General features: G+C 36.6%; 1 protein-coding gene across 2 annotated transcripts; it reads left to right on the forward strand.

The window, feature by feature from the left end:
- Positions 1–1,218: 1,218 nt before the first annotated feature.
- Positions 1,219–13,882, forward strand: CCT4 (T-complex protein 1 subunit delta; the record flags this gene model as incomplete). Of its 2 annotated transcripts, XM_051214262.1 has the most annotated exons (10): positions 1,219–1,399; positions 1,432–1,484; positions 1,518–1,607; positions 1,639–2,012; positions 2,808–2,943; positions 2,982–3,218; positions 3,554–3,789; positions 4,054–4,288; positions 5,404–5,517; positions 7,445–13,882. In XM_051214262.1, 10 exons carry the CDS (start codon positions 1,279–1,281, stop codon positions 7,463–7,465), a joined length of 1,617 nt encoding a protein of 538 aa, XP_051067415.1. In that variant the 3' UTR covers positions 7,466–13,882. The 2 variants fall into 2 exon arrangements, with proteins under 2 accessions (XP_051067415.1, XP_035587322.1); XM_035731313.2 differs by having other exon boundaries at positions 1,279–1,399; positions 1,432–1,607.
- Between the last annotated feature and the right edge of the window lie 5 nt (positions 13,883–13,887).

The following is a 13,887-nucleotide window of genomic DNA, read 5'->3' on the forward strand; positions in this document are numbered from 1 at the left end:
ATTGTAAATACTCGACTTAGTAGAATCAGAATTACAAGACTTAATATTAGTTGCAATAAGATGAACATTAGTATTACAGACTGACTGAATATGTCCAATATCACCACATTTAAAGCACTTAGAATTACGAAATTTACATGAATTATTCTACGAAATCTTCCTCCTTTACCACATTCGAAATTTGTATACTGAACATAGCCTAGCAATGGATCCTTGAAAATTGTGTAAGAAAACGAAATGAGTTTTTCCGGTAAAGCCAGAGTTTTTAATAAGCTGTATGCTTCTTTTCCGACGAATGTGAGGAAATGTGCTACAATATTAACATCCTCATCATCTTCCTTGGTCATAGCCCAAATTTCGAACCTTTCAAAGTAATCCTCAAAAGCATCACGATCTGAATGTATATCCAACAATTCCATCACAGGCTCCATCGCGAAGCCAATGTGATAATTAGAAGTACTTGAATTATAGTATGAACTAAGAATCCCAGAAATAACGTAATCGGATCAAGAAGTACTAGGTAAACACGAACGAATATACTGTATTTGGAATTCGAACTCAAGCATTCAACAAGTACAAAGGATTCATTAGTTCATTCGAACACCACATCCAGGCCTTTGCTTATCCGGACGGATATTTGGAATAAGAAGCAGGAAGGTGAGGTGGGCAGAGATGGCGAGATAGCTAACTTGATTTGATCAAGAGTGACTCGATATTTATAATCAGATAAAATAAGGTCACAAATAATGAATCAGGTTTGCAATTAACACATGCTCATGTAAAAACAGCGAGGGTTAGTAAGTAAATAATTAACAAGGTCGAAAAGCGACACTAATGGAATGAATAAATCGGTCAGTCCGAAAGCTAGGATAACCCATGGTACCAGACACACGTTCCTCCTCGTCTTTATACAACTAGACCCCTTTCTGAATATGTTGACGATCCGTTTATACCATACACACAGGCTCATTAGGTGGATACTTCCCATACCTAGTATAAGAACATTTTAAATACACCTTGCTAAAATCGACTTTCGGGCTCCAGATTTCTCCCGCTGTTTCATTTTCAGGTTTTTTGAGCAATCGTTGCAAGAACCATGCCTTTCCACACCAAGCAGCTGTTTACTACAGTTTGGGTACACATTGCGAAGGAAAATAAGTCAAATACTTCTGCCCAACAAATATTGAGAATTGAACGTATTTTTATTTATGGCAGTTAGTTCGTTATTAGCATTTTCGGCGCCCTTGAATTCGTCGAGGTTATCACGCGTTTGCAACCATGACCCAAGGTTTTGTTAGTGATGTTCTTAGTGGATCTAGCGGTAAAGCCAAGGAAGGTCAGTATGAAGATAAAGGAAAACCTGCTGCCATCAGATCAAGCAACATAGTTGCCGCCAAAGGTATATCTTAATTACGCTTTAAGTATTTTCAGCTGTCGCCGATGCAATTCGTACTAGCCTAGGACCCAAAGGAATGGATAAAATGGTAAGAAATCTTAATATTTTGATTTTCGTGAAGATACAAGAGGCGAAAGGTGATGTCACGATCACTAATGATGGAGCCACGATATTGAAACAAATGAAGCTTCTTCACCCTGCAGCCAAAATGGTAATTAAGTATCAGAAATGTGATTTGTTAGTTGGTAGAATTATCGAAAGCTCAAGATATCGAGGCAGGTGATGGTACCACTTCCGTAGTTGTTCTAGCAGGAAGTCTTCTTGATGCTTGCTCAAAACTGCTAGATAAAGGTATCCACCCAACCTCCATCTCAGATGCTTTCCAAAAAGCTGCATTAAAGGCTTGTGATATCCTGGAGAGTATGTCTATCCCTGTAGATCTGGGAAACCACGAGGAACTTATCAAAGTGGCTACAACCTCACTTAATTCCAAAATCGTCTCACAACATTCGGATTGCTTGGCACCCATAGCCGTAAAATCTGTCTTGGATGTTATAGACCCAGCCTATCCTAACTCCGTCTCTCTAGATGATATTCGTGTCGTGAAAAAACTTGGGTAAGCTGTATTTTTACAAACGTTTAAACGTGGAGGTGTATCTGACTTAGGTGGAAACGTATGTACAGCCACAAGAATAGATGTGTAGCACATGAGTCTAATATACCTGACTATTTGACTGGGAATCATGTTCTGCTAAACAGTCGCACTTTTGTTTCTTACGTATTCTATAATGAACAGCTGCCGATCATCACGCTCATATTTAGAGTTGCTTACACTAAAATAATGGATTTGTAGTACAACTGGTAATTGTCTCAACATTCCCGATAGCTCAAAGTCCAGCATGTGTATAAACTCGTACTTGACATTTCTTAGGAATGGCAAGATAAGCAGCTGTACTGTAGGATTTAATTCAGACGCTTTATGGTTTTATTGTTCACACCTATATAAGTTAAAAGTTGGCTTAGCTAACCGATTAAGTCTGTGCTCTTGTATTTTGCCTAGTGCTGTACTGTGTGAAATGTGATTCTGGCCAATAAGACTTCGTTATCGTTCACTGTAACAATAAATCGATGTTTCCTACTGTTTGGTCACAGATTCCACCTACTCCGATCTTGGTACGTGGTTGCACTAAAATCCATATATACTAAAATCACCCGATTGTTCCGTCACGTTATCTTAAAACTACACGGCGCCTATCCCCGTGGCTTCTCTACCAAGATTTTGCTGTCTGAAGAGTTATAATATGATAGCTTTTATGTTCAGTTATATTGACTAGTATTTTCTGGTTAGCTACAAGAGTATTGGTTAACTTCATCGCAAATTTCGTTTTTAATATTTTACTCTAAATAATAGAGGCACAGTCGAAGACACCAAGTTAGTCGACGGTCTTATACTCACCCAACGTGCTGAATCTGCTTGTGGCGTTAAAAGAGTAGAGAAAGCGAAAATAGCTCTTATTCAGTTTTGTATCTCTCCTCCAAAAACAGATGTAAGTTGTCCTAATATGCAAAATATCTCTGATCTTAGATGGAAAATAATGTCGTCATCACAGATTATACTCAGATGGATAGAATCATGAAGGAAGAAAGACAATACATTCTCAACATCATCAAAGCTGTTAAAAAGGCTGGGTGTAATGTCTTGTTGATTCAGAAAAGCATTTTGCGAGATGCTGTAAATGAATTAGCTCTCCATTACTTTAATAAAATGAAGATTATGGTTGTCAAGGATATCGAGCGAACAGAAGTAGAATTTATATGCAAGGTGAGCTGGTTGTTTCATATTAAATTATGGTTCATTAGTTCTTTATTGGTTCTTTAAGTTATATGCAAAGAGATTGGTCAGTCCACTCGCGTTCAGAATCCATATGGTTCCCTTTAACCTGTTTTCCTCAATCATTCTATTTATAACCAAGTTAACTAACAATCTAAGGTTTTAAAATAGAAAATTATTCCGTTCCCAATAAATTATTGTAAGATGTGTTTGTCTAAGCTGTATTTAGACTGATAAAACTTTAACAGTCCACAACGGTCATTAACATTTATAGAAGTATCTCAAGGCGAGTTTTTATGCAATATTTTTTCATGCCTTTCTGATAGACACTGCATTGCATACCAATAGCAAGTCTAGACCATTTCAATCCAGAATATATGGGATCTGCCAATTTGGTTGAAGAATCAGAGGCAACCGCTCATTGCGTTCACATCACAGGTATTGAGAACAGGGGAAGGACAATATCAATCTTGGTCCGGGGTTCCAATAAACTTATGTTGGACGAAGCTGAACGTTCATTGCATGATGCACTTTGTGTTATTCGATGTTTAGTAAAAAAGAGGTACGTTAATAACTGGCTTTTGTCTTGTCAAAGTCATTTCTATGAGATCAAATTGTATATCATGAAATCCACATTTATGCTCTGTATAATAGTCTGAGTTAATCTTGAATCCATAATTCCTTGATATAATTCGTAGTTTTGAGATTCATTTCAATGGTACTATTGAAAATAATTATTTACTTCTCATAACGAAAAAATATTCTAAATTCGAAACTTTATGATCGCAATTGTTTGCAATTTTAACATTTCCATCCATATTTCTAGAGCTATGATCTCAGGTGGTGGTGCACCAGAAATCGAAATTGCCCAGAAGTTAGCTGCATTCGCTAACACTACACCTGGTCTTGATCAATATTGTTTTCGTGCCTTCGCTGATGCATTCGAAGTTATTCCGTACACATTAGCAGAAAATGCTGGTTTGAGTCCTGTACAAACTGTCACTGAACTACGAGCTTTACATGCTAAAGGGGAGAAAAATGCTGGGATCAATGTTCGAACGGTAATTGGCTTTTTTTGCTTAATTGCCGACTTGTATCTTTAGTTGAAATACTTTCTGTCGTACAAATTACGGGCAAGAAATCCCGTTAAAATTTAAAATTGTCTAGATGTTGTAAACATCGAATTCTTCCAATCTGTAAATGTTAATTTAATAAATTTAATACAACTTGGTAACCAAATGCAAATTCACGTACTCAAGGTTAAGCCGTTTTTACTTAATACTACTCTAGTGTTCCTAACTGAAGTAGACGAAGTGTGGTCTAAACCTACAAACTAATGATCGGACAACAAGTATTCCAACCGTTATGCCACCAATTGTAAAGACAGTATGTATTTCTACTTAGTCGTATTTTGTAGTGAAATCCTGTTAAACTTAACATCATATTCACGGACTGTTGTCGCTATAGAAAGATCATCTAGCCCTGGATAACACTATTTTCCCTAAAATGAACTTACAACACAACTGTAACCCACCCTTCGATAAATATATTTGTTGCCATATAAAAATGATCAGAATTCTAAAGTAGCACGATATTCACTACTTACTGTGCCTAGATGTAAATTTCCCACATTCCAGATTAGTTGCTACTTTTGAATGTCTTCGATTTAGATATTCAGTTAAAGTCCGTAAGAGTGTGAATCAAAACATTTTTTTCACCTTGATTGACTCAAGGCATTAATGATCTAAATGCATTTCAAGAAAACAATTTCTATTATTGATGTTCAACAGCTGAGCTATCAGTTAGTCACAAATGTCCATCATCCTAAGTTGTGACACAATGTTTACAATGTATAGATCGATATATTATCTAGATTACCATATGAACGTAATTTAAATTACCTAAAAATCAAATTTAAAAACGTACTCTGAAAGTATGCTATAGGATAAAATATTTCATTGTGGTTATTTCCAATGGTAGGTGTCTGCGTTACACACCTAACTGACTAATGCTCATTTCATATCATTCTTATGAATTTCGTGGGAATTCTTTTCCTTACCAATGTCCACCACTTCTTTATTATTTAGTTTCTTGTCATTTGACTTAGCATTCTTATTAGTAATAGTGGTCCAACACCTTTCATGATCCTTACTTAACGCCACTATTGTGTTTTTAGGGCGCTGTCGTGGATATTTTGGCACAAAATGTGATTCAACCAATGCTGGTCAGTTACAGCGCTGTTACTTTAGCTACAGAGACTGTACGTAGCATCCTCAAGATAGATGATGTGGTAAGTTATTTATTCCGTTGATATCTTTTAAATTTTTATTAACTAGCTCTTTATAACGTAATTTTTGATCTAGTTCTGTTAGAACAATTCACACAGCCATATTATGTATACATATTATGATGTAATTACTTACCAAATATCATATTCCTTGTATTTAGCTTGAGGAAGTCCTTTTACTCTGGGTATTCGTTGTCAGTTCTATGTGATAGTTGTGTTTGCATATCATGATTATCCATTCGAGTTATACTGACCGCAACACTTATTTCTTTAGGTTCCACTGCTCTTGAAAGATCTGTTGTAGAACCCTAAGACTATAAAACTAAGAAAAGAGGAAGTTGGAACAGGTCCCTCCTAAAGGTACTGCACCTCAACTTTCCTCATGTATTTCCGTCCCCAATACTTAATTCCTTAGAAGTATGGAGTTAACACATCTAGAACTCCACAAAACGACCATGTTTGACTGCCCTTAAACAATTGTCTAATGCGTTCTACAGTCACGATCCCAGGTCTCCAAAACCACCCTTAACCCAGTTTCCTTAACTCTCTCAAGAAAAAGTATGCTTCCGCGATGTGCGAAACGGGAGAGGTGACAACCGTCCTCACACCTACAACAATTGTGGTTTATCCGTTTAAGGGTTGTGGAGATTGTTAAGTTTCTGACGGCCCCCAAATACCCTGGTACGGCCGAGAGTGGGGAGAGTCCGCCCTCCCTCTCGAAATGCTCTCACATGGCCACGCGTATATAGCCTCTGCCAGGGAAGTCCTACTCACTGCCTTCTCGCATCAGGGGTGTTGTTTACGAAAATGAGAGGACGAAAAGCGAATATCCGGCGCTTTAACCGGATTCCAAACCAATGGTGCACATGGGCTCCAGTATCCTGAAGGAACAAATGGCGTATGAACCAATTGTTGGTCACCGGCTTCCATGGGACTGCATCTCCTTACAATGCTCCACTGCCTTGTGGATCAGACCTTCAGGTCGAAGGCTCGGGGAGTGGCCCCCTAAGAAAACTACCTGCTTCGGTTTGGGCACCCAGGCAGTATCACAGCCCTCACACATATCGAATGAGATTTGTGTAGCGCATATGTATTTGGTGCCTCTTTGTACCATTATCTATGTGTTGAAATAAATAATAAGTTTTTGATTGAGATCATTAACCGGTTGATGTTAGACCACCATTAAAAACCTGGAAGCACTAGACCGCCGCTTCGTCCTATTATGGGACTCCTCGACACTGCGCATCCACGATCCCGCTCGCGGGATTCGAATCTAGGGCCTTCAGTTTCGCGCGCGAACGCTTAACGTACTGGACCACTGAGCCGGCATCCAACGGTGTTAATGTCTAACCTCAACCAATCCACGAAGTTGCGTGACCATCTTCCATTGTACTGAGGTAGGCACCTGTTTATACCCGACACGAACTAGCTCCACTGGTCACGGCTTCTCACCAGAACTCCGAGAATTTTCTCACGGAGCTAGTCACTAGTGGGACTGAGGGCCCTGGGTTCGAATTCTGCGAGTGGGATCGTGGATACGCGCTGCTGAGGAGTCCCATAACAGGACGAAACGGTCGTCCAGTGCTTCCAGGTTTTCAATGGTGGTCTAACATTAATCGGTTCATGATCTCAATCAAAAAAATTGTGGTTTAAGTATGTTTCTGGCCAGTCAGTCAGTCATGTGCAACGTAAAACCTGGTATATAAGTGCATAGGTTCAAGTTGCCATGCCAGTTAGCTTTTGATTCGGGGAATTAAGTGATAATTCTTATCATGTAATTTCTTTAACTTATCTTGTATACAATACATGATACATTTGAGATAAATATCATTTTTAAAAGTTATTGTTGAGTTTTCACTGAGAAACGCAGCTTTTCTATGATAAAAAACATTCTTATTAATGAAGCCTCATAATTCCACCTTTTTTACAGATCAATGCAATCAGGAATTAAGCAATTTCGTATGGCTCTGATACTAAATATGTGGAACTTGTTGTTTTCATGAAATATAATGTTTTATCGAATTCAATAGTTATCTTCATATTCAGTCCAAACATTCATGTGTTACTCACATGCCTTAACATATTTCTAGTGAAGTTGACTAGATATGCAGTATTGTAATTATACAGGTGTTTAGTTTCAACTTTAAAAGTCCTTTTCCCATCTCAATTTAATAGCCACATAATCACGATTATAAAAATGTAATCTCAAATCTAATCTACAAATCATCTTAATGTAAAATGATCATTGACCACTACTTGACAAAAACGGTATGGTTGCAATCAATCATTTTTTATCAGTTCATGTTCATTTCATTAACCAGATCCACATCATTCAAAAGCTTTTTCACAAGTAACAATTACTCACTAATAAAGCCAGTTATAAATCAATTGAATGAGACTGAGTATTATTTGCGTTTTAATATTCACTTTCAGATAAACGGTTATGTATTCTATAACCACTAGAGTTATTATCATCGATGTATCTAATTACGTCCTATATTTTAAAAAACACCCACCCATGTTTCAAGCCAAACTAAATAGCCCCAAATACTCGTAGCAAACTAAACAGCTTCCTAACTAACGTATAATTCAATTACCAATGATACCCATAAAACTTATATAATTTCCTATAGTAGTACCAAATCTAAAGTATATTTTGATTAATACAAAAGTTGCTTTTACAGTTGACCTAGCCAAAGTTATCCAAGAGTATATTTTATTATAGAAAGAAGTTGAGATTTTGCAATGAAATTCCTGTTTTCAGTGGCACGTAAATATACTAAGACGTTTCTATGGTTTGCTTCCTGTCTATTCACAGTATTCTGTCACGTAAACACTAAAATACCGTATGTAGTGAAAGTAGCGAATCCTTTTCATAATGACTACACCATAAGAACTTATTGACCAATATTTTAGACTACATTTTAGCAATTATTAAACTACAAAACTTTTAGTCTTACAGATTTTAGTTCAAAATAAAACGAAAGAACAACTTTCACCTGTTAAATATAATAAATTAAGTAGTTGGGATGCCTATAGTGTTTTGTGTAAACAAACTTATCCGGTATTTAGAGTAATGATATTGTGTGCAGCCATAAATTCCCGAATATCAGTAGATGTGAATTATATGTTTACGTTGGAACTAAGTACTTGTTTTTGAATTACATTAGTTTGTAGTAGCCCCATCGCATCCGACTTCGGAAATACCTTTAAATTTCTACAGTTGTGTATTCCAATTTTTGTTTGTATTTCCTTCGATTTCTTGAAAACACATTAACTCTGAAAGTTGTACTTTCGCGCCGAATTGAAGTCTGATTTGCTACTGAAGTCAGCTTAAAATGAATTCATTTGATAACTTGTATGTTTAATCATTTAATTGTATGTTGACGTTACCGGCCTAATAAGATACGAGATCTGCTGAAAGCGTTTATTACTGGAGTCAGATCAATAACGGAAAGAAAATACTAAAAATTTATCATATACTGAAAGCACTACATATAACCGAAATTAGCTAGTTTACTTTTTTTACTTAGTACTCAAGTATCAAACCATCCCTTTCGGATGATTCCACCAGTGAGTTTTTTTCGTATTATCTTAGTATTCCTGTCGACCCCTGGCCACGTGATTGGTTGGCCTTTTTCTTATAGGTTGATAAATATGATCCATAACAATACATCTGCTGATTGCAAATAGTTGATAACGACCATTCACTTGAAATGTTACGAGAACAGGCTTCTGAAATTTGTGGACTAAATGAGCAGTTCACTTCTACGTGAAGTGGGTGTTGTTGTTCACAAGGACAATGAAAGTTCAGTTAAACCACCCAAATTAGAAAACATAACTATACTAATAACATCGTAGCTACTTTACCTTAGCAGCTTCCCCCTTAGAACACCATTTCCTAACTCAAACTGCTGAGAGTAACGTCCCCTATTCGTACCTGAGATGGACTCGATTTTCAAAGCATAGTGTCCATGGCTACAGTTCACAGGACATCTGGATCATACATACATAACCCAGTTCTGCTTCTGACAATCGATGACACAAAACTTTACCGTCAGCTTTTATTTCAGTACGAAAATGTGGGTTAGTAAGAGCCAATATATAGTATCTAAGTAGGATTTCAATGGCAGTTGACTTACATGTGGTAGTAACATAAAGGGCTAACTCATTTAAAATGTTCCAGTCTGGTAAGATTCATAGTTCGTCCGGTGCGTATATTTTCTACTAACACCATCCCATATGATAAAGAAGTGGAGAGAGTAGAGTGATTATATAACGCCTTGTTAATTCCGGACAAACAATCATTTACAGCAAAAATTCACTTGGTATTATTTACTTGATTCTTCCCATTGATGTTTAGCACTGCAATTGATCAGTCTCTTATTGGCATATGTGCTTATTGCCTTAATTCACAAGCATTATAATCAAAGATGGATAGTGGCTAGCAGTGGAGTCCAGGACCCGCGTCTCATCCTATTTGTGACTTATCAGCTGGATATACTTGCATCTCAGAGTTGATGTTCACTCTAGGACTTGAGCCCTGTACCATTCGCTTTAAACACCATCGCGTTTAAACTTCACTAAATTGCACAAGCAAGTGGCTATCAGGACTCTGTAGCTAAGTGGATAACGCAATAGCATTTACAGCGAGCTATACTGGGCTGAAGTCCCAGAATGAACACCAACTCTGAGATGCAAGTACATCCGGCCGACGAGTCCCAAATAGGACGAAATGCATGTCCTGGATTCCACTACCCATCTCTATTTATAACCATTTGTAGTCCATTGTTGAAGTCTTCAGTGTGCATATAGAGAAACTGGGACCATGTACACAAAAGAAATTCTTTCAACCTCTTATCCTTCATGATCTCAACGTAGAATCCCTTCATCACTTCGTTTCTCCAGTACCCTTTTTTTCGTCCCGTGAAGCAGTTACCTGCCGAGGGCAATTGAAGATGGTTGTGCAATATCACGAACTGGAGTTAGACATGTAAACCATTAGATCATAGCTCAGTGCCCTCAAAGTTAAGCGTGAGTGCACCCTCCTTAGGTGTTACATCCTAAAATAAAATAGCTAATTAGTTCTTGGGTTGTTGTTTAAGATCATTCCTTAGTGGAAAGTATATAATTCAACAATGTTCACAAGCCCCTACATTATCTAACTGTTTATTGATTCACATATCTAATGAACTCTGATGAAATAAAGAAATTGTTAGAGCTTAGAAATCACTAAAACTGGTTACTTATATTTCATCATATTTTCAACTCAAGTACACTGCAGGAGCTTCATCTCTGCACACTTCTGTGGCGGTTCAATACAACTTTGATTATAAACTGAAGGCAACTAGAGAACTAATAATATCACCTATGAGAAAAATGTGGTGCCATGTAAGGATAATTACTTATCAGTATCACTAGAATGTATTTACACTAAATCGAGAGTTGAACAGACTTGAAAGTAACTACTACCTGATAGTTTAGTAATCCAACAGTACTAGGTTCGTGAGATCAAAATCTTTAGTCTTATGATTAAGAATATCAATCCCAAATATCTAGTCACTACTCTTGGCAGATTTCACGTTGAACAAGTTGGTGTTTAATATTACTCGGTACGCTGATAGATAGAGTGCTGATGTTTTGTGTCAACGAGTTGATACGTGTATATTTCTCGGCATATTTTACTATTTATCTATAATACAGAGTCAACTTAGAACAATTCCCTCCAATAACATCTCCAGTTATTGCATGAATCCTTGTTCTTTAAGTCACAATGAGCAAACAGATGTTAACACAATTATTTCTAAACTCGCTAAGGTTTATCATAAACTGACAACCACTCGGGCTCAATGAACTTATTTGGAATCAACAAAATTGTCGTATACGAAAACCATTTTGATGTCATACATATGACGTACCTATACCATTGAGCTGTGCTTCAAGATGGCATCAATTTTGAACCATGGTTCGAACACACGTTGGTAGGTTTAACAATACTTCTTTGATGGTACCACCGAATGCAAACATTTCTTCTAGGATAAGAACGTTCAGTTGCGAAAAGTCACTGAATATCCACTATTCAGGCAAACTATGTGTAACAAATGTAGAGCTAAGCCCGTTGTACTAAAGCGTTTTAAACTTGATTTTCTGCTACCTGCAAAATCTCTGGCTTCTACTACGCGTGACTGATCTCTTCAAGAAAGTCAGCTAAAATTTACAAATTCCCTGACACCCAAGTCCTCAGACTATTTGTTGTTAGGCCTGACTTCAGGTACAGGCTCTTACCGTCACTACATTACGACGTACATCAAAAATCCATAAAGTTCCGACTTGTCCTCTTTATATTCCAACCTCCTCATAGGTAATAACTTCCGAATAGCAACCCTCAATGAGATATCTGATTACTGAATATCGCTTAGGGCAGTTAATTTTATAAATAAGTAATACATTCTGGAAATAATTACAGAACACAAACTGATTTACATGCATGATCAGACTGATAAATATGCCAATATTACATGTAGAGAATAAATATAGAAGCGACCATTTAGTGAGTTACAACCTATTAAACGTGTGAAGACGACTTTTTAATAAAGATGAACTGTTCAGTAAAACAAAAATCTCTGGAAGTAAAATAGGGTATGGACAGTGATGATTTAACATATGCTTAATCAAAATAACGTGTAGTTTCTGAGCTAGTGTTCATTGGTTGGGGTGTTTGATCGTGATACGACTCACATACTCAGATCAAAGGTAATGGTTGTTATATCAGAACGAAAATTGAAGGAATGGTAATTTCCAGAATTAGTTGTAGAGGCTAGCGGCTGACTTCTGGACTCAAGGGCAGGGCAGAGGAAAGCTAGATAGTTGTGAACCAATCGTGACTTAGATGTTGACCCAAGGTTACTGGTGCTGATTGGGCGTGCAACTGATTAAACCAAGGAGTAAATGGTGGATGCGAAATAGCCCAAATTAGAATCAGAATTCCGACTAGTGCTTTGTCAAGTAATTTTGTTCAGCTGTCACAAGGCAATATTAGCTTTCTCAGGCGAACGCTTCTCTTATTGATAGCCTAAGAGATTCATTCATAAGATAGTGATATTTATAATACCTAGTAAGCAAAGTATGTTTGTACGTCATCCCTCTATCTAAGACCCTGAATCCTACAGTGAGCAGTGGTTTATGGTCAGGGTTTTTAGTGTATCAGTGAGAATAAGCAGACTTTCTTGTTTAGTTACTTGAGTACCGTAAGAAATGAGAGCAGTTTTATTAATATAGTCCGAGTATTGATTTGTTCACCTGTACTGTCCACCAATGTCTTTCGCCTAGCCAGTGACATTCCAAATGTGAGATAGCAGCTGAGAGTAACACTAAATGACCATCAACCCAAAACGCAGTTTTCCACGCTCACTCTCCTGATAGCCAGAATAAAGAACTGCTAAACAAGCGGATAGCTTCTAATTATACAGTCCGAATTGAAGGATCACTCATACAACTATATAAAGCAAAATCCTGGCCACAAATCAATATGGCCATAAGCGGGAGAGGACTGATTGATAGGGAAAGATAATACACAACAATTATTTTTGTGTCAAACAAAATACCTTAAAGTTAATACTGCAAAGTGTTGCCATTCAATATTACTTCGAAATGCTTAATGGTATAGACACTGCTGATGCGTCTTCCGTTCGCTAATGTATAACCAAGAGTCAATTAAGGTTTTTTTAACAAAACGCTTCATTTAATTCTCAAAACAACTAGACTCTTGTAACAACAATTTAAAATAAGTCAGTGGTGAGCTAGTTGACAAGCAAACAAACATATTTACACTCTTTAAGTATCATTCTAAATGTTCAATTCTACAGGAAATAAAGCTACTTACTACTCAAGGTTCATAAATAATTGATTCTAAATCAAAGTATTTTGAGAGGGAGAGTACAGCTTATCCAGTTCTTATTATTACTAAAATAATTCACCTATACATATCTATCAGGCTTAAAGTTGTCATTCTAGATTATTCTCCGTTATAAAATAAAATTAATCCATCGTCATAATCCCTCTTAATTTGATGCCATGTATAATAATATTTTTGAATATAAACTCACTGCATGAATTATTTTTTCCCAATCCATCTGGTTTCATCAATACAATATTGAATGTATCTTTTATAAATCACCAATAGATTAGGTCACAATGGCTAGACACTAAATAATTTAGTATAAAGTTCATTACACTTACACTTTGAATAAATACAAATGGAATCTTTAAATTCTTTGTCTATCTATCCAAACAAAAACTCTTCCTCATCAAAATATCCTAATTAAATTTAGATATTTAATGATAATTTATAAGAATATAATAAATCCTAGACAT

The sequence above is a fragment of the Schistosoma haematobium genome, chromosome 2 (genome assembly GCF_000699445.3).
Source record: "Schistosoma haematobium chromosome 2, whole genome shotgun sequence".
Lineage (NCBI taxonomy): Eukaryota > Metazoa > Platyhelminthes > Trematoda > Strigeidida > Schistosomatidae > Schistosoma > Schistosoma haematobium.